The sequence below is a fragment of the Pogonomyrmex barbatus genome, unplaced genomic scaffold (genome assembly GCF_055798465.1).
Source record: "Pogonomyrmex barbatus isolate J1 unplaced genomic scaffold, ASM5579846v1 scaffold7, whole genome shotgun sequence".
Taxonomy (NCBI): domain Eukaryota; kingdom Metazoa; phylum Arthropoda; class Insecta; order Hymenoptera; family Formicidae; genus Pogonomyrmex; species Pogonomyrmex barbatus.
The window spans coordinates 4,730,501-4,751,888 of NW_028297171.1; the positions used below are offsets into that span (position 1 = coordinate 4,730,501).

General features: G+C 45.1%; 1 protein-coding gene and 1 long non-coding RNA gene across 4 annotated transcripts in view; one reads left to right on the forward strand and one right to left on the reverse strand.

Moving 5' to 3' along the window:
- The window catches only part of LOC105427321 (uncharacterized), a 345,326-nt gene that overhangs the window by 16,354 nt on the left and 307,584 nt on the right, over positions 1-21,388 (reverse strand). For all 3 annotated transcript variants that reach the window (XM_089083220.1, XM_025218318.2, XM_089083221.1), the window contains one exon: positions 3,635-4,353. In XM_089083220.1, the coding sequence (XP_088939346.1) occupies positions 3,635-4,353 (719 nt within the window). The remainder of the gene's footprint in view (positions 1-3,634; positions 4,354-21,388) is intronic.
- On the forward strand, positions 4,282-6,672 carry LOC148934942 (uncharacterized). Its single transcript, XR_016140860.1, has 2 exons — positions 4,282-5,164; positions 5,507-6,672. It is a non-coding gene; the product is annotated as an uncharacterized LOC148934942 (long non-coding RNA).

Consider the following 21,388-nt stretch of genomic DNA (forward strand, 5'->3'; position numbering starts at 1 on the left):
ACAATCTCAATGCTACAGTTTTCATTCCCGATTTCGCTTATCCTATTATTTGTCAATCCTGAGAATTATTTAATTCAAACGAGATATCGATTAAAGCGGCGCATTTTTTTAATTTTCGTGAAGAGTAAAATTCTGACTTATAAAATTATATCTCGCTCCTACTGCAACGCCTATGTGCAACGCTGTATTATTTTGACAACGATCACGAAAGTAGCTAGAAGGCACTCTCTGTTAGCACCGTAACGTTAACTTCGTCCTATCCTGTAGTAACTCTGAGAATTAGCTCGGTGTCATTCTCGGCGCTCCGACTTGTTAAAGACCTAACGGATTACATTGAAGCATGTATTTCGACATTCGTTCCGGATAATCGCGTGTCTTCGTCCGGCTCGCTTATGGCGACAAAATATCTAAACGGCGGTACAAACGATCCGCGAGCAGAGAGAGAGAGAGAGAGAGAGAGAGAGAGAGAGAGAGAGAGAGAGAGAGAGAGAAGTACGGAGCTAATAGAGTTTCGAAGTGTATCGTCACGCGAGCTCTAACGAGCTTAAATTTCGGTTTAAATTTGTTCGACGGAACGAAACGTAAACAAAACGAGAGCGTGCGATAGCGTGCACGCGTACATGGCCCGCACGTGTCACCGCGCTACTCATTCAATGACAACCCTTGTACGTTCGAGAGGAACTTCCAAGGTTTTTGCGCACGTCGCGTGCGTTCGCGAGAATGACAATCCAAAGTCTCGTATCTTTCTCTCTCTCTCTCTCTCTCTCTCTCTCTCTCTCTCTCTCTCTCTCTCTCTCTCTCCCCCTCTCTCTTCCTTTTCGCATTTCTCTCACCGCCAAGAGAGACTGAATTTATTCCTATTAAATTCCAACGTTACCCACGCCTTTGCGACGGAGCCGCTGCAACGACAAGCGCATCGCGCGGTGCATACGTATATACGTACGAGTCGGTGGAGAAACCGGTTTCCCGTACGTTTTAATTTCACGCCGACATCGGCGCAATTCAGTTTACACGGATACTCCCCGTTTCCTAACGCGCGCGCCTCGTGAGATTAACGCACCGACCGCGTGCGTGCATGCGTGCGTGCGTGCGTGCGTGCGTACGCGCGCGCGTTTTCGGACATTCCGCGGGTTAAAGTGCGCGACGTCGCGTAAGTTCTGGAGACCGAGGCAAGATCGCGCTTTAATCCTGTGAAAATCTTTTGCAATTATCTCGATGCGTCATCGCTCCTCTGCAATTATCTCTCGTGAGCTAAGATCAAAGTATAGGTAATTATATCGCGCGATGGAGGCGCGTTGCAATAAATTCTGTCATTTCGAATATCGTCTTCGTTTTGGTCGCTCGTTAATTGTCACTCTGCGCTACGCGCTGTGTGATTGACACGGACATTTTTTTTTTTTTATGAGATAAATACTATCGATATTTATCTTTTTCAATGGAATGTCAAGGTCGGCCGATTACTATCGTGGTGGAGCACGTTGCGAGGAAAATGACTCCGTTGTTCAAAGTGTCCATCTCTATTATGATTACTCGCGGATTGCATTATGTCTCGTACGAGATCGGTGATTTTATGAAATATCGGAATACCGGCAATTATCTCAAGAGAGCGATAATTTCAGTATAGCAGGAGGAAATATTGGTTCAAGAATGTCATATCTATTTTAATCACTCACAGATTGCATCCGGCGCTACGTGCCGTAATACGAGAGAGAGAATTATTTCATGATATAAAAATGAAAACTGGTAATCATCCTGTGAAGTATCATTTCAATGATCAGGTTATCGTGATACATCATCCTTCGATTTACAATTTTGTTTGTAAAGTATTTGTTTTTTTATCGAATCTCACAAATCGCATTTTAAACGTTCGTGTAATAACGACTGCTTTATTAATATTAAATATCACGTTTATCAATCATCGAGAGTCATCGTTTAGTGCGTGTACTCATGATATTATTTGAAATTGTTAAACAATCGACTTTTTTTATTAACAAACAATTTTTTTATGTTTTATGGTTTCACGAAATGTTTTAATAAACTTTTGTTTCACAGTGACAAGTGTTCGATTTTAAACAAACTGCACCAATGTTAACAACGTTCATGATTTTTAATACAGTCTTAATTTTGATCATCCAAAATCGATCGTTTAGCGACATTGAAGTTTCACTGCTTTCTCACTGATCGATGCACACTATCGATTAAGGAACAGTCCATCAATGTATTCCGATTTCTCACTAGTTGATCCAAAAATAGTATGATGATTTACGATGGCCCTCGCAGAAATCAGCAACCAGTACAGACTGGAATCAATTACAATTAACGCGACGTCGACGAGGAGATTGTTCATTCAGGAAATCGTCACTTGGCCTGTCAAAAACGTCGAAATCTCGAAGATTGTAGAATTTCTGAAGTGTAGCTACAGTTTCAATCCAGCCACATAATTAGCAATATGCCGCATATATTCCGCTAATTATGTGTAATGTTTTATCACAGAACGTCATGTTAAAAAGTGCGACAGCTGCTGCCTTCGGGTTCAAGTGACAGCGTTTTTTTCACCAGAAGAGCATCACTTTTATCGATAACTTTGACATTTGACAACCAGTTCGAGTTTTCTTCTTTTCGAAAAAAATCTTCGATTGAGAAATTATCATTTTATGGCTCGTAACCTCCGAGTATGCTCGTTACTCCAAATTCCGCCTCGATCGACGGACGGATCGATTCTCCTCACGAGAGTAGATCTTCTCTTTCTTCTTTCCCTCCTTTCCGTCCTCTTCGTAACGAATGTGCCCGACGGGACTCTCCACGGGATTTACATGTTAATGCGCAGGTATCTCACTTCAGGTACTGATATCTCGATGTGCTGCTCCGATGTCGCTTGATATCACTCACACTAACGTACGACACTTTTGTATGCACTGTCCGTCGTTCAACTCTCTGTTCTCACTGTCGCCGTCATTATCGTCCGTCTTCTCTTTTATCACAATTTAGCACGCGAATGTATTTTATCACCATAAAACTAAAATTTATTTTTTCATTCGCGAAGATAGGAGATTGATATTTGTTGACGTTTGCATTATTTTAAAGATCGATTTATCACGGTGCGTATGTGTGTAAGGGATTATTCCTGGTTAGACACGATCGTCAAAGACACAAAATCATTATGTAAGGCGGCGATATAACGATGGTTTAAAAGGTCTCGATTCGCGTCAGCGTTCGCGAAAATATTCTTCGGTATGGACTTCGTCGGATTACGTGTCGAGTGCCAAGGCGCCCGAGGCACCTATTCGCAGAAGATGTCACCGAACTAATGATCGCTTCTGGCGGTCGTCGTCACGTCTGGAGGTAATCCAAAAGTCAAAACCGTGCGACTTCTCGTTGTGTGTTCGTCTCGTTTTGGAGCGCAGCTGATCTCGTCGTGCGCGCGAAACGTCAACCGCGTGTCTACTAACGGCGAGCGTCCAAATGTACGGTACGTCAAGTGCCGTTGTTGTGTCGTCGATCGCATGGACATTATTGTGTACCACGGTGTTCACAACGTATTGTCACGTCACCTTGCGCGATAAAGGGGGCAATATTTCGCGGATCGGTGTCGCGAGCGTGTCGTGCGTAAATTCGACATCGACTGTCAACTCACCTGCAGTATGTATCCTCGCGTGTAATCCTCGTGGGTCCAGCCGAAGGCAGCTAGGATACGTGTCACTTGCACGGGGGGCAACTGGTTGAACAACTGATCGAGCAAGATCTTAAGGCGTATCGGCAGTGCGCGCGAGCCGTAGAGTACGAGGGATGCGACGTCAAACGCGGCCGTCGGCTCGACAGTCTCTGAAGCCGGTGGCCTCTCCTCCTTCTCCGCGACTTCGCCACCACCACCGACACAACCACCTCCACCACCACCGCCGTTACGATCCCCACCGGGGATACCGCCACCACCACTGTCACTGCCACTACCACCACCACTACCGCCGCCACCACCGCCGCCACCTCCACCACTGCCACCTCCCCCTCCTCCACTTCCTGCGCTACCAGTCGCTGGTGCCGTCATCGTCGTCGTCCCCGTCACCGCCACCGCCGCCGCCGCCACCGCCGCCGCCGCCGCCGCCGTCATCGTCGACGTCGTCGTTGCCGCCGTCGTCGTCGTCGTCGTTACCGACGCCGGGTGCTTTACCCTCCCTACGACGCTTTTGTCCTCCCTACCAGTAGAACGAGGGCCGGAGACGACATCCTCACTCCCGGCACCGCCACCACCGAGCCGCTGCTGCTGTTGTTGTTGAGCATGCTGCTGCTGCTGCTGCTGCTGCTGCTGCTGCTGTTGTTGCTGCTGTTGTTGGTGGATGCTTGACAGTCGCGCCAGCGCTAAAACACGAGCAAGTGGAAGAGAGAGGTCAGAAAAGAACCTTCTTGCCGGTAGTGCACGCGCGCGTGCGAGCGCGTGTGTATTGGTAGGTGAATGTGGACAAACGTCCTCTGTCGTCCCTTCCTTTCCCGCCGTGTCCCCACCCTATCCAGCCCCCCTCGCGTGCCCCACCCGTGTCCCAAGCTCCGGGTACTCCCACCCCCGCACATGCTCTCGTCTTTCTCCGTTCGCGTTTTGTGTCTCCCTTTCTCGCAGTCTATCGTTCGAGTTCTCTCCCTCTCTTTCTATCTTTCTCTCCGTCACCCGGTCGTCCCCTCGAGCGGACTCGGGTGTCCTCCCCTCATCCCCCATCGCCTCTCTCTGTCTTTCTCTCTCCGGTTTCTGTCTCCGATATCGTAGAGGCAGCTTAGGGTCGCTGTGGCACCGAGGGTACTTACTTACCCCCATCCGTTCTCGCGACCGGACCTACCGTCCCCCACTCCCGGTCGATCCTACTACTAGCACCGCCAGCGTCATTTCTACCACTACCATTGCTACTACCACTATCGTTTACTACTACCACACCAGTGTCGTCGTTGTCAGTCCGATACCACCACTAGTGTCGTGCCACCACTATACGCTGAGGACGACCGCGATGAGACGCGCGGCATATCCCCTCCATCCAGATTTTCTCATGAGACTCTGGCATCCATCAACCTGCTGCTGCCGCCGTCGTCGTACCGTCTCGACTTGTACGAAGACCATCGCACGCTACCGGCGCGGCGCGGCGCGATGTGGCGTGGCGCAGCAAGAAGAAAACAATATTCGCAGGTATCTTCGCGATGTGATTTCGATCGTTCGATTTTTTTAGCGCGCTCTAGATCTAAAATTATTCGATCTAAAATTCTTCAAACTTGATAAAAGAACTATGCTATATGCTTTTCTCTCGTCACCAAATTGGAGTAATAAAAATTATACATACGTTTGTACACACACACACACACACACACACACACACACACACACACACATCATTTTGCCATTGCTTAAGACTTGTACAATCACCCACGAAACTCAATTTATTTTCATATTATAACTAAGATTAAAGTAAGACGCACTTGATGTATGCGATTATATGATACTATTCAGAACTTAATATAGGCTACTTTGTAGTGCAGTTGTGCGGATAATCCGATTTGAGTTGCACTTTGATATTCGAGGAGAAAGTTGGCGTTGCGAAGGTGGTGGACGGTCATAAGCAGTCCAATGCAAGGTGCGTTGTATAAATGAACTCTCAGTACGTAATCGTAAACGAACATACAGCGTAATGCTTTAATACACGTTCATTTATGGTCGAATAAAAAAATATTTATTAAAACTAAAAAAAATTCCAGAGATTTAATTACGAAATTAATCTGATTTCTTCCACAAAATATAGATTTTTTACAATTTACTCATTTTCATCAAATTATTATATTTGATAAAAATAAAAATAAAAATTTGATAGAAATAAAAATTTTGCGAAGCTAAAATTTGCACATGAAATCAGATGAAAAATTGTGAAATAAAAGAAAGAAAGAAAAAGTTATATAGTTACATTATTATCACTGTTATAGATATTTTGAAATTTTCATTTTTAAAGCAGTAATTAAAGTAGACGAACCGTGTAACGCTTAATTAACTATTCCACGAATATGCGTTCATGTAACTATAGACTCGCAAGTTCCTCATTCAGGAATGACTTCAATATGTTCGATAATACGCTTCGTGCGAGATAAAGGAAGCTCTAATTAAAGAATATCCCGATTTGACGTAATATCGCATAATACCGGAAAAAGAAAGGAAGAAAAGACACGCAGAAATTCACGCGAGAATCACCAAGAGCCGTGCCGTTTGTTCCAACAGAACCATTATATTTACGATACGGTTATTTATCGGTAGTCCAACTCTGCTTTGAATCACGATTCTTCACCGCGGCATTATCGAAAGTAAGCGCGTGCGAGCATGAATGCATTTTGTATTAACTTTATGCTCCCTACCCCTCCCCCCCCCTCTTTGCCCTGTCACGAAATTAATAATCGTAGTCTATCAACGTGGCGCGTGAGATCGGGCGAGTGATAAATCGCGTATAATAGACGCCGGATAAACGTATGACAAATCGACGTATCGTATCGTCGTGAAATCGATATAAGCATCGTTGGAGATTTATTGTTACCTTGGGTGCAACGTTCCCTAATGAGGCAAAAGCGGATCATCGGCCGCTCGTCGCCTGATGGTAAGCGCCTCGCGCGCTCCGGCAATCGCGTTACGGCAATCGCGGTTAGGAATCGTGCGCATGACGCGCGCAAGAAAAAAAAAAAGAGAAATATAAGAACGTCGACGCTTTTCTGGTGTCGAACGTAACGACGCAGGCTGCGTGCGCACGCTCATCGTTGTCGTCGTGGGGAACACCCATCCGCAACACCAGCGGGGACCAGCGGACGCTTTCCCTCTAGAACCGTCACGCTTTTCGCACCTGACGATTACTATCTCGGGACACGAAAGTTTATGGATCTCTTTACAGTCCAGGCGGACTGGCGCGGACTCGTAGATCCTATCGTGGCCGCGGCGGTGTTTCGCATATGACGAAAACGCTAATCGAACGCGTGTTGCACGCGCGCTAATGCTTCTCTCCTATCTCCGCCGTCTCGCCCCGCTTTCCTTCATCAATCTGAGAGCTCTGCACTTGTCGGACGGCATGATCGAAAGTGTCCATCGCTGATGCGATTGGTACGCGCCGCTACAAACGCGAGAGCCAATGATAAGAGATTGGAGTAACGCGGTTACTTTTTTAAGCGGGATATTGCGCTCGTCCGTCCTTCATCAGAATCTTAATATATCAGTTTGCAGACATCAAGTTTGTTTATACTTCGGTTTGCGACTTAAGAGTTGATTTTTTTTTTTTAACAAAGATTAAGAATTAGATTATTAGTTACTGGAAATTCAATAAAAATTCCATATAAAAAAATTCCGGAGATTTAATTACGAAATTAATCTCCGGATTTCTTCCACAAAATATAGATTTTTTTACAATTTACTCATTTTCATTAAATTATTATATTTGAAATAAAAAATTTTGCGAAGCTAAAATTTGCACATGAAATCAGATGAAAAATTGTAAAATAAAAGAAAGAAAGAAAACTTTGCGATAAGAACTGTTATTTTTCTTAACGAACAAGATGGACAAGATTAATTTGTTTTACTAAAGGCTTTATTTTTATTCGAAGTTTCAAGTAGAGGATATGAACATTTCAGATTGATTGAGAATTAATAATGACTCGAAAACTATTTTTTTTCTTCAAACAATTTCGAAGGGACTGATATATAATCATTGCGTGTCGATGGGAAAGTCGTCACAGGGATCCATTACGTGATTTCTGTGCGATCGATAAGATTGAAGGAGCGGTATGTTCCATGCGGCGACGATGAGGCCAGCGTGATTGTCATTATAGGTGCCATATCGGGGGGGCCCCCCGCGAGCGGTCCCGACCCTCGCGGCTGGGCTCAGCGTGGGATCAATAAAAATCGAGGAGTCATCGCGATTGGGCGCCACTTGTCATTAATGACTATCCGGTTTTTCGATTTAATTAAACGGCGATGACGATCTTGCCACCTGAACGTCGGCCGTGGCTAACCGCGACCGGTAAACGAGCCGCATCGTCATGTGAAAGTTAAAAATCGCGACTAGATAAAGATAAGAACCGGAATAGCGATCTTTTCGGTTGGTCCCGGGCGTATGACCGAAAGTCACCGACGATCGTCGATATCGATGTCGGTTTCGCGTTCGGCTTTAAATAAAATCATTAATTAGAGAGGCGCGTCCGCATTTCAATGGTGTAATCGATAATCCGTATTTTGCACGCACAAGATACCGCGGGAGCGTCGGTGGGTGCCGCTGAATTACACATACATAACCACGCGGAGAAGCGCGGGCGGGATACGTTGAATATAAAAACAAATCGCGTCAGTCGGTGGCGTACGAAATCGCATTTCCCGCGGCAGTGATAAACAAAACAGAATTATCTACGGACTGTCGCTATTTACCCGATCCTTGTTTTATTTCCCCTGACAGGCGTGCGTTGTTTTTTGCGTAATACCGGTGCACGCGGTCGAAGCCGGATTCGCGGCCGGATTCACGGCTCTGTATGCGCGCGTACAGCTCTCGTGTGTGTGTGTGTGTGTGTGTGTGTGTGTGTGTGTGTGTGTGTGTGTGTGTGTGTGTGTGTGTGTGTGTGTGTGTGTGTGTGTGTGTGTGTGTGTACGTGTGTGTCAACGAATTTTTCCGCGAGTACGTCCACGTATCGAGGGGACGGTAATCCGATACCGAACAACGTCCCCGCGTGCGCTTGATTTGCGTGATATAAATGAAAATTAAACGGATCGCCGTTCGCTTTTGTTCGCGGTTAAATTAAACGGGTCCGAAAAATTTGCATCTTCACGATCATCGTGTGTCACATCGCACTATACGCGTCCTACGTATTATGTATTTTAATTTATTAGAAGGTATGAGAAAATATGTAATTTTTTGAGAAATACTTTTTTCCAAAAGGAATAAAAGATTACGGTAGTTATAGCATAATTACACTATTCAATTATGAAAATGTCTTAATTTTAGATTTCACATTCTTTTGTTTTTCTAAAATTCGAAAGATATAATTTTACATTTATGACGTTTTTCAAATTAATTTCTGTATGACGTGGAACGAGTACATGTCCTTCGTTCTTCCGATTCCAGTCCAAATAACAGCGGGGAAAATGCGCGAATCAAGAAAAATCGCCCAGGGCAGTCTAATCCTATTCCCCGAAGCGACACGATGGACGAAGCCGACGAATTATCCGCCGTTATTTACTCCGTTCCTCGTTTTTTTTTTTTAAATCCCGTACATTACATTTCTATTTTTCCATGCTGCTTTGAGTCTCAGATAATTTCGAAAGTTGTTTTTCTTTTTTTTTTTAAATCGTTTTTTTAAAACGCCAATCCGTTCTGTCAAGGAGTCGAATAATGCAACCAAATCAATTCCCTCTAACGACAGGATTGCTGTTTCCGCACGATGGATACCAATATCGTGATCGTTGAGATACGCTCGCTCTTGAGTAAAATCTCTTCCCAGACAAACACGATTACATCGCCGATATGAATACCCTCGGCATTTCCCCAACTACTCGAGAAACCGATGCCTCTGGCGAGTGCCCTTCGACATTTTCGCAAACGGAAAGCTCACACTGCCACGAGTCTATCGACAATTTTTTTTTTAACGGATGTACATCCCGTGATGTTTACGGGGGGCGGCTTTCGACCCTTTTCGAAAACCGAAAGCCTGACGATCGGTCGATCCCGGCCACACAGAATGGAGATTTGAGTTCGTAAATGTGTATACGTATGCATACATATATATATATGTGTGTGTGTGTGTGTGTGTGTGTGTGTGTGTGTGTGTGTGTGTGTGTGTGTGTGTGTGTGTGTGTGTGTGTGTGTGTGTGTGTGTGTGTGTATGTATAACTGCACGAGGACGTCCATGGTGGGACGTAATATCAATACGCCGCGGAAGCTGGATAGTCGCGTCTGATTTTCCGAGCGCATCGGCACGTGGATAATGTTTTAATGGAGTTTGCAGAATGCGAAGAGAGTGAGAACGCGCGCGCACGCGAGAGAGAGAGAGAGAGAGAAGAAGAAGAAGGGAGAGGAATACTTGGGTGGAATGGTAGAGGCCAAGGGTGAAGTCGGCACACGGTTTACATACCATTTACTCGCGCCCTGTAACCTTGTCGAACGCTTGTTTACAGTGTTGTACAAACGGCGTCGCCAGCATTTGCGATGCCGATCCCATCGTGAGCTGTCGTCGTCGCGAATATCGAATAATTTTCGATGCCTCCTTCTTCCAACTGCATCTTCTATCGTTATCGTTCCATGTATTTATTTTATTTAATTTCTTGGAAGTGAGACAGAAAGCAATTTTTCGGACGATTAGGAATTTTTAATTCAGTACATTAAGAAGTTTAATATTAATTTGAGAAATATTGTGTTAAAATATTTCATTAACGTTTTGGAATGTGTGAGGAAATGAATAACTTTTTGTTCAAAAGCTTAAAATTTAAGAAAAACAAGCGATTTGCCAGAAGCGACATCGCATTTCAGACTAGAGGCTCGCGGTTGAGTCCGCGTCAACGCTCTATTGTGATTTATGGCCGCGTTTATAATGACACTTTCAATCCAACGCCGTTCGTCCTTTGGCGGCGGGCGGCCAAAGATTATACCGTCCGTGCAAAGTAAGCAAGAAGTCACTTATTACGTTGTTAGAGAAATTACACGGATGGAGTTTGCGTAATCTCCGCACCGCGGACTTTCTTCGGCTACGTCAAACTCCTTCGTCTTTAGTTAGCTTTCCTCTATTCTTATCTACGTTTCTCCGAGAACTCGCAAATGCCGGGCAAAGAAAAGAAGAAGAGTAAAAAATAGATGTAACGTATCGATTCGGAAAACGCTCTCTTGTTTCATCTTTATATCTATGAAAAAAAAAAAAAAAAAACGTATTTTAGAGGAAGACTCTACTGATACGTTTATTCAAAATTGAATTTTCTTAACAGTCCGCCATTATTCGACGACTGACCTACTGAAGGCGTAATGGAATATCGGGTTTCGCTTACGCATCGATGGTCTCGACAAATTGCCTTTTCGTCCTCGCGTGAGACTTTATGTCTTCTGCCGCGCGGACGCCATTTCGTAACAGTTCGCTGGAACAAGACGTCGGTTATTACGTAAAAGTTGGCTCATAGTCAGCCCTGACACGATCCTCGCGCACCGGGGATCGATCGTTCTACCCGATCGCCGTTTTGCAGAAACGGCTAACCAATACCGGTGCGCCGACGAGACCTCCACGAAGAAACCGTCGTGGTAGATAGGCGACCACCGCCCTGTCGCAATCGCTCGCACGAACGTGTAAAAGACACCGGGCACGACAAGTGACCGTTGTGTCCCTCTTCCCCCTTCCTCTTTCCGAGACGGATAAAGATCTACCAGGTGTCCGTGAAGAGAACGTTGTTATCTTTTCCACTTTGTATTTTGACCGTGTAAACCTGTGTTGCGTGTTTCCTGCCAATCTTGCCACGATGATGCTCTTTTACCTCTTCCCCTAACTCGTAAGCTTGCTTTCTTCGGATTGCAGAAAAACGTAAAATGTATATTCCATATTACGCAAATGTACCACCTGCGCTGACTGAACTTCGACTGTATAGCTCGAGGTAGGTAATGTACTTTCACTGAAAGTAAGAAAAGTAGATGATTGATAAATCTAACGGCTGAATCAATCACTCGGATGTTTCAGTATTGACTCTGCCGAGATGGTATTTTGGAAGAATTCACGCTTCGGAGTTATCGCGCGTTGCCGCACCTGCTGCACCTCTTGATATTATCCGGTTGTGTTGCGGTGAGGCGGTCTCTCTCGGAAACGAAAAAAAAGGAGCCGCTAATTATGAAAACTATCATTTGTTACCGAACACGGAGCGGTCGTGTTCTCCGCATGGGGCACTCGACGGGCTTTTTCGGACGTCGTTAGTCTTTTTTTTTTTCACGCTTTTTATGAACGCGTAATCGCCTTTTTACTGAACTCTATTATTCGGCATGCATAAGTTGAATCGTTCCGATGATGGATGCATGCGTTATCAATATCAGATACATTTAACGAAAATTATATTTGCCTGGGCGATACTGTTTCTCCGTGCCTTCTCTACGATTTTTATGCTTCTAAATAATCTCACAATATCATTTGATAAAATAGAAAACGATTTTTTGATGACAATTCAGACAGATTTTTCTTCGTTCCAAAGCATCCCCGACCGATGCGTTCGGGACAAAAACATCTTGAAGCCTGCGTTCAATGACCTCAGCAGGAATTTCGTTAGCGCCTCTTCAGCCTTTTATTTCGACAATGCAAGCGCCGATGACCAGCCTGAAATTTGCATGGTTCACCTGTTTCGTTCCTCTTTTCACACACAGTGGGTGAGCCTGCGACAGGTCCCATTCGTTTAGCTACGCTGTAGTGATACATCACGCAAATCTTCTCTTCGTTTATCCTTGTGGTATTCCCTCGAAGGAGACGACGCATTTTCGCCTGGGTATTGAATAGCGCAGACAATGCGACTCCGACTCTTACTGAAAATGCGTCACGCCCTACGAGCGAGGGTTGTGACCCTAGAAAATGTTTCATTGGACCTGATCATCTGGTCTTAGAAAGATATCTCGCTTGAAGATATTGACCTTTCTGATATAAGAAATTTTGATATAGGAAGAGATATATATATATAATTGAATAATAAAAATTGTTAAAAATATTACATTAAACAGTTAAAGACTTATTTGGAAATAACTTGTTTTTTAAGACGAAGCGGAATATATTAATCTCGTATGTGTAATTTTATTAACTTTTTTCAAATAATTTCAAATAATATTTAGGTGAGAGAGATATTGCTTTTCAACGAATAGAAATATCTTCCATTTTAATAAACATAAAATTTTTTATGATCATTGTATTGTAAATTTATAATGAATAATGTTTCATAAAAGAATTAAAAATAAAAAATCGTAAAAGAAAAAATCGAAGAATCTGTGACTGAAGACATGTTCGCTATTGAATGCTCTGTTGAAATAACGGATTTAATGTCTCTCTTTTTGCATACCGTCTGTAACATCGATAATTCGATCAAACATTCCTATACCCATAGGATTTTCGCGTGGCTGTTTTTTTTTTTTTTTTCAAGCGCATATTGTTGGTGCAACGAATTCGCGGGGTCCCTGTAGACCCAGCGCGATTACAATCGGTTTTTCGCGCCTCCGTATTTTTGCACAACATTCGACGGATAACAGGACGATTTCCGGTTACTCCCGAGGACGATCATTCTGGTAGTTCGCGGAAAATTCGCCGAAAAAAGCGGCAGGGAAAGCCGCCACTGCCGGCTTTCGTTTCAGCGAGGGAAGGACGGGTTGGTTGCTCGCGAAATCAAGGGTTATTTTTGCGCGTTGGCACGCTGCCCTACGAAGGGATTAATTCTTTAATGGATATATAACGCAAGAACGCGTGTGTGCGTGCAAAATGATTTGTTTTTCTTTTGAAGTTTCAGATATCATCGTAGACTTTTCCCATGGAATAAACGCGTTTCAATTACGCGTTTGGTCTTTAAGGCTCCGTTCACATCGCTTGTTATATTACAAATACTAGTATTTCTCCCCATATGTTACATATGCGATTGTAATAATTAGCGTTCTATATTTTTATGGCTCCAAAATGGAGAACTGCACAGCTTACCGCGCGCCATGCTCGACTCGGCTTGACGTCAGGTGTACGATTATCTCTTCGCGAATCACGCCTGGCTCGTTGCGCAAGGCGGTCGCAGCTTCGACACGAGCTGATCATTAATTTTACAGCTGGATTAAGCACGAAGCATCGTCGGAATAGAGAAATAAATCGGTACGATACTTTGTCCGAGCGCCATTGTTCTCGCGCCGTTCTCTCGTAAATATATAAACTAAAAGAGAACGATTAATTGAAGACATTATACCAGTATTAATAGCGATATAAATGATATAACACTAAGGAGATTTGGACAGAAACATTGATCTCAAATATCAGGTTCGAAAATTCATCGATTAACCGTCACCAGTTTCCCTCTCTTTCTCTCTTTCTTCGTTTTCCTCCCCATCGTAAGAAAGCAGCGCTCGTTTACAAATGAGAAAATCCACGCTCGAAAATCGCTCTGCGGTTTGGAAAGCGTGCCGACGATGAATCTTTAAAAAGAGAGGACGTTGCGGCAGAGCGCGGGAAAGACAATGCATCGCGCTGCGCCGCGCCGCGCCACGCCACGCCACGCCGCGCCGCGCCTCGTCTCGCCTCGCCTCGCCTCGCCGCGTCTGCCAATGCAGGTATATGGCCCCGCGGCTCTATATATCGGGCCCTCTTTCTCATCGCCGGAAAGCCGACGATTAGGCCAGTTTTGAAACGTAATGTAGCCGCCGTCACGAGGCCATTTGTCTTGCCGCGCGTCGGTGGACGTCGCGCTGCGGGATATATATTCTGTCTCGAACTGGAGGGGCCGGATAGTAGATAAGCGAGACAGAGAAAGGTAGAGAGAGGGACCCGCAAAATAATTGTTCGCTCGATGAGATGAGGGGCCTTACACTCGGATCCTACGAGCGACCCAGGGCGACCCAATTCGACGTACTTTTGTGATCCAAATGGGATGAGTCAACGATTGATGCTTGGCTCCTATCGATTTTGCCGCCTGTCGATGGCTTTTTCGTTCTTTCAGCTCTACGGGCTCCATTCGCCTCGAAATCGTTCTTCTCCTGGAAGAAGTCGTCTCCTCTTTTTTATCGCACCGGGCCGCGCTCTTTCAGCGAGTTCTGCAAATGGCATCTTTTTGTGGTCGCGGACGGGTACCACTTGCGTTTCGTGTGTTACGAATGCAATCCTTTTCAGACTGTGGCGGACAAATCAACCGATGTATTTTGTTATATTTTAAAAGGTCCTTATCTACCTGGCATATTGATCTTTTTTAAAGACCATAGTAATAATAGAGTCATTAACATTTTTTTTAATTTTAATTTACTTACATGTATTTATATATATAGTAATATAATAATTTATACATATATACGTAAAATTGTATAATGAATTTTTAAAAGTAAGAAGTAAAAATTTAGTGCGTGTTTTTTAAAATGCATTATCTCTGATAATTCGTCGAATATAGACGCACGCACGTGTAATGTGCAGTTCAACAAGTGTTCATATGCAGACAGGTACGGAATTTATCGATTCATCACATATCGACGATTTTTGCTCTTCCGGAGGCTTCCGTTTTCATCTCATTCTTCGTTTTGCTCTTTCGTCGTTTGCCTCGCGATCGCTCGGCCGGCCGGTCTTTTTGTTTCGCGGGTTTGCCATTCACTTCTTCTTCCTGCTCCTCGTCCTCGGGAGAATCCCGTGTGATGCGTTGGATTAAAAACCACGAACTTGTATCACGGACACGCTTGTTTTCCAAAAAGCGAACCGATCAACGTGCGGACGACTTGACTCGGACCGAGCTCCGTTTGAACGACACGAACATGTCGACCACACGACGCACATAAGTGACGAGGAGACCGGGCAGATATACATGAAGATAAAAAAAAAAAGGAAGAAAAAGAAATAGGTACAGGACAAGGTTGTCTGACAAACGCGACAGACGTGTCCTGTCGTGCGAGTCCTACGTCGCGAGAAGGACCACGAAGGTCTTAGCTTTGATGTGACCGCCATCGGGCTCTCCCGCCTCCCCCGATGACGAATCAACCATGCGAGATGGTCGTTTGACATTTTCACTACGGGGGACGGGCCTACGACAATAATAGGTTTAACTCCGTCCCGGTCAGAGCAGCGTGCGAGTTCTTGACCGCATGAAATTGTTTGGAAATCAGGCTCGTTGTGTCCCCGTGGCCGATTCTTCCGGATCCACGGATCCCGATGAGAATTCGGTCCGATCGCGCATGTTTATCCGGGCGAACGCTAAACGGATTCTCTCTCGCCGATGTTCCAGAACAACGCAAGCAAAAACAGAAGCCAATCCCTTGTAGAAAGATAAATCGGGTTGACTCGGATGCCTCGGCAGGTATGCTCGACCTTGTCGATCTCGTATTTGCTATTCGCCATTGATATTTATCCCTCTCGAAACATTCAGGATCGTATAACGGGGCGCGAGAATCGAGAGAGTTAATTTGATATAATTTCCTTTGTGATCGCTTATCGAGGCTTTGACAGCGGCACGTCGAAGAAGCGTCGGACTTGTACTCGGTCGGAGAAGTAAACTGTGCGAGTGAGAACCGCGTGAAATGAATAGTCATGGATGTCTTTAAGCTGCTAGGTGTTACGATAAATAAATACAATTTTGCAGTTGCCTTTCAGGCTCGACGGCAAAGAAGTCGCCCGTAAGATCCCATTATTGCAGCCGTAACGAGACTCGTTCTCCCGTCAATTGTCAGGCCCCATGCCGCAAAAAACGATAAGAGCCGCGCATCGATCGAGGCAGCGCATCGCCGGGGCGCGCGTGCGGCAATTAATATCTATTATAGCGGCGGAAGCGAGAGGAGCGGCGTGTGATCACGCCCGGGGAAGGACGAGAGGCGCGGATGACGTGCCGATGACGTCACTGCCGGTCAACTACAAGTATTTCGCATTAGCCGGCGTCCCGCCCCGCCCGCCGCGGTCCAGCTAATTAATTGGGTTAAAAAGACGTTAGAGGCGAATTGATCGGTCCATTCAAAGGCGGGCGCGGCATCGACGAGCGTCGACGAGATAAAGTTATTATTCGCTCGTATCAATTTCGTACGCCTGCGCGATCGCGTGCCGACGCGCTATATCCGCCTTATCGTTTCAATTTGGTCTCGCGTAGATTGGACCCGCTCATGGGAAAAACAGTCGTTCGGCCCGCGGCTGTTTCCCGCAATAAGTTTCATCTACGTCCCGTGAGCTTCTCCCAGCCTCTTATTGGACCGCCGTCCAGAAAAGTGGACGTGAGCTGTTCTCATGCGTGTAAAAATAAATGAAGTTTACCTCAAGCCTCTCTCAAAGGATTTATCGAATTGATTGACACGTTTAATTTTCACTTCATATTCGGTCGAAATTAAAAAGTGAGAAGACTAATTGCCGTATTGTAAATTTGGCATGTATAGAATAAAAACAGAGTATTAAAAAATTTAATAGGGATGTCAGTAATTATTCTTACACATAATTTCCTTTATATTGTAATAAAGCCGTATATATTTCGATGAGCATCCGTTTACTTTCCATTCTGGTCAATCAGTTTCCAGAATTCGGCAAACGAATTATGTAAAGGTATGTTCAAAATCCGGAGGTAATCTGTAAAAGTAAATTTCCGAATTACAAGGCACGTTCTGATATCTCCTTTGAGATTCTCTCGCGCGAGTAACGAGCTAGCGAAACGTACAAAAGAATTAGCCGAATATTGTATTCTTGCGGAAAATCGCTTGTATACGAGGGCAAATAGCGTAGCGCGATCAAGACTACGTGAAAGACCCCCCATGTGCTCTGGATAATCGGAGCATGTCGTTATGAATTTTTGGAAAACACTGTAACGCCCGCAAGAGGCCCTCGATAGCCTTTTGTTTGGCTGTCACCGAATACTCCAGAAATCCCTAGGGAGTCCTAGGGAAGATCGAATCACTTCGCGTACTACGATCTTTCTTTATCTTTTTGTCTTCGTGTCACTGTCCTGAGGGAAAAATCAAGAAATTTTCGGATCAATGACTTTTGTTCCTCAAAAATCCTCTGTATACATTTTTTAAACGATAAAAAGGAAATCTTGTATACATATGTTATATCGTATAAAATTTTTTACTTTCAAATATTCAGTGATTATTAATTATATCGATATCAAGGACTTTTCTGTACAGTTATGTTTTTTACGCCACTCAATTAACAATTAATAATCAATATTTGAGAAATCTCATCGACAATATTTATTGGAGTTACGCGTTTTCGCGATACGAACGAAACGATTAGTAGTACAGAATTTATGAAGTGAATGATCAGCGACGATGACGATTTATTGGAGATCGACCGCCAGCCGGAAGAGAATAATTCGATGGCACCTCCAGCAACTCTTACCGCCCGGGGAGGAGTTTCGCAGGATGACGCGCGACTCGCTCGCGAGTTCTCGGGGGGAACGGACGGGGGGATATAGAGACCTTAAGGCACAATGCGACGCCTGTGGGTAGCCATTGACAGAAACGGCCGTGTCATCCCAGCCATGATACACCCCATTGTGCCTCCAAAGGACCTTCTGGAGACTGCATTATCGTTCCTATATCTTTTTATTAGACCGCTGGTCCTGATTTCTCTCCTTTCCCCGGGCCCCTGTTTCTCGATGTACCAAAGGAGGAGAGACCATACGCTGCTGCGAGAGGCGATGCTGCTGGGTATACACTCGACACCGCACCCATACACATGCCGCGATGCGTCAGCAAGAAATGGAAGCTGCATCTCCTCGACCTGGTCGAGACTTCCTTTCGAAACTTGCGGCGCAGATCGCAAGAGCGTAATTAATTTCGTCGGCTCTCGAATAGCAAGAATAGGAATCGATATCGGCGATCACAGGGAAATCACGACGATTTCAAATCGAACATAATTAACTCTCTCTCTCTCTCTCTCTCTCTCTCTCTCTCTCTCTCTCTCTCTCTCTCTCTCTCTCTCTCTCTCTCTCTCTCTCTCTCTTGAACGGAAATAGAATACTTGAGATGTAGATATATCAGAAATAAATAATACGAAATCGAATAATATGACAATAATATGAAATCGAAACAATAATAGTCACAAAAGCTTTGTATCTTTCTCAACACAGTTTGCGTGAAATTTCAGGATGGAATTTTATTTATAATTTTATATCTTATGTAGATTCTAATAAATATATGTGCGGATTTTTTTAATCGCTCGATCGCGGCGGAAACGGGTGGATTTCGATTTCCGAAGCTGCAATAGACATTTTGTGCGTCGAATGTAATCGTAATCGATGAGTATCATCGACAACATCGCTGTGCAGTCGTGTGAGAATCTATATCGGAGAAGTACGAAGAGAGTTGAACGCTGACGGTAATGTTGACGGAGATGCGCGGAGGATCGATCGATCGATCCTCGCCGAGCGACTTTTAGCCCGGGATCGGACTAAAGTATACGCGTCGGGCGCATCATCGCGAAGTTTCGCGCTGATGATGCAGCGCGCGGTCGCAATTACGGTGGAGAATCCGGCAATTACGGCGCGCCGTCGAGTGCAAAGGTGACACGCTAACGGCGGAGTGATTGATTTTAGCGAAAACGCGAATCAGGGGGCAATTTGTCAAGCCGTCGACGTTCCATCTCTCGCAACACGCGGCCACGCAGCATGAAGATACCGATCTCCTTCCTTCACGCGAGCGCCAACCCGCTGCCTTCGTCGACTCCTTCGCTTCGTCCGATATCCGGCGTCGATACCCGCCGCCGGGCCGCCGGCGATGTGCATCGCCGCTCCCCCTCCCCTCCCCTCCGTCCCTCGTGCGATTTTCGAATGGACAATGCATTTCAGCGGGACGCGGCGAAATCGCTCTCCTCTCTCGGGCGCGATCTCGCGCGTGGGAACGCGCGCGAGGAAAAAGGTCGAAAGACCGGATCTCTCGAAGACAGCGTTCGGATATCTCTCTATTCGTGGATCGACAATGCGGCGAAAGAGAGGCGAGGAGAAAAAGTTTCGCGAGCGCGGGGGAGAGGGGAAACGCGTTTCCATAACCATCGACGCGGCCGACGCGGCCGCGTTCGCGAGCCATTATCGGCCGTCGAGATAGAAAGGCTGATTTAGACGCGAAATCGTACCTATTGGCGTCGTATCTCGGCGCGCGTGCAAGGGAAACACCCTGCCCACACGCTGCGGGAAGCGCGGAAACGTTCGTACGGATTTCACGGCGAGGTGTGCCCCGAGAAAGAGAGGATCGTCGTTTCCCTCATCCGAAGGCGAGGTGAGAAAACGAGATTTGCACGGTATTCGCGGCGAGGCGGCGAGGTTTACGTAAGATGCTCAAATTCTCCAGTCGCAAAAACGATTCGTCTACGCGATGGTATTTTTTTACGAGCACACAAGGGAACCAAGATTCTCTCTCTCTCTCTCTCTCTCGTCGCAGATCGAGAAATTATTTCTTCTCCTCTGTTAAATGTTAAGTCCTCGGAGAGGAGGGCAACGATTTAATTGAGGAGCATTTTCATAAATACAAAAGTTAAAATTATCTCATTTTGTATTCCCTCAGAAAGTTCCCTCCTCCCCCACTCCCCCTTGCCTCCGTTCCTCGCGTTTCTTCCACGACATTGCTCGTTATTCGGAACTCTTGTAAATCGCGTTAATGAAATCTACGTCGAGCCGCCGATGTAATGAAAGCTCGCGTCGTTAATCGCGCCGCGTAACAAACGCTCGCGCGGCACGCATACGTCAGCCCGGGATCGTTATCTGGTCTCTCCGGTCGACTCGGTGTCAAGAAGTTAGTTCTCTCGATGGGGACTGCCGAAAGAGAAAGGAACGAGGATATGAGAGGGTGACTAACTCTCTCGCCGGAATGTTTTTTACGCTCCCTCTTATCCCGCGCCGGAACACCCCCCGTTGTCTCACCGGCGCCCGGTCCCGCTATCTCGGCGAGATCCCGGGGTTTATTAAAAGACACGGATCCGAAAGGCCGGCCGCGCTCGCCTGCGTGGGACTCTTGATTGGGTTTTACGATCCCAGCAGCTGGGGTAATCCCGGCGTTCCGCGTTCCCTTCGCGGGCGAGTCCTCGCACGACAGGAGCGAGATCGATCATGAAATGAGACGCTTCTTCGTTTCTCTTTGGCCGGCGTTATGAACTTTTTTACACCTTACGGCGTCGAATCATCAATGTATCGCATGATACATTGATATTGAGATGCGCAAGAAATGGCTCGATATGTACAATGTTACAATGTGTATAATGTATGAAAGTTTTGCGTGTCAGCCTTCATTACAAGTTTCAGCCTTTCAAAAATTCGAATGTTAAATTGTTGAATAGAATTATTAATTTAAATTTTTTCAAATAGATACATATATAACTGGATCAACGTACGTACAGACAATAGAGAGAATTGCACGTATCGAAATCTTGAATGTCTATTATTTATTATTTTTTAATTTAAAAAGCGAGAGATCCAGATTCTTGGCTGAGGAAATATTCTTCACAATAAAAATTTCTTAAGTCTTTAATTATTATTATTGAGAGGATTAAACATAGCATTTGACTTACGTTTTCAAACCGTAAGTAAATGATCGTAGTTGCAAACGAAAATTTAAAAATGATTTATTAAATTTATTTAATTGAATTAAAAAAAAATAGGCGTCCAAGATTTTGCTCGATCATATGATCTGTAAAACTTTTTTATCTCTTCACTTGTTACTTTCTTTTTACGTTATCTGCATATACCAAGAAATTCAATTGGAGAAATTCTACA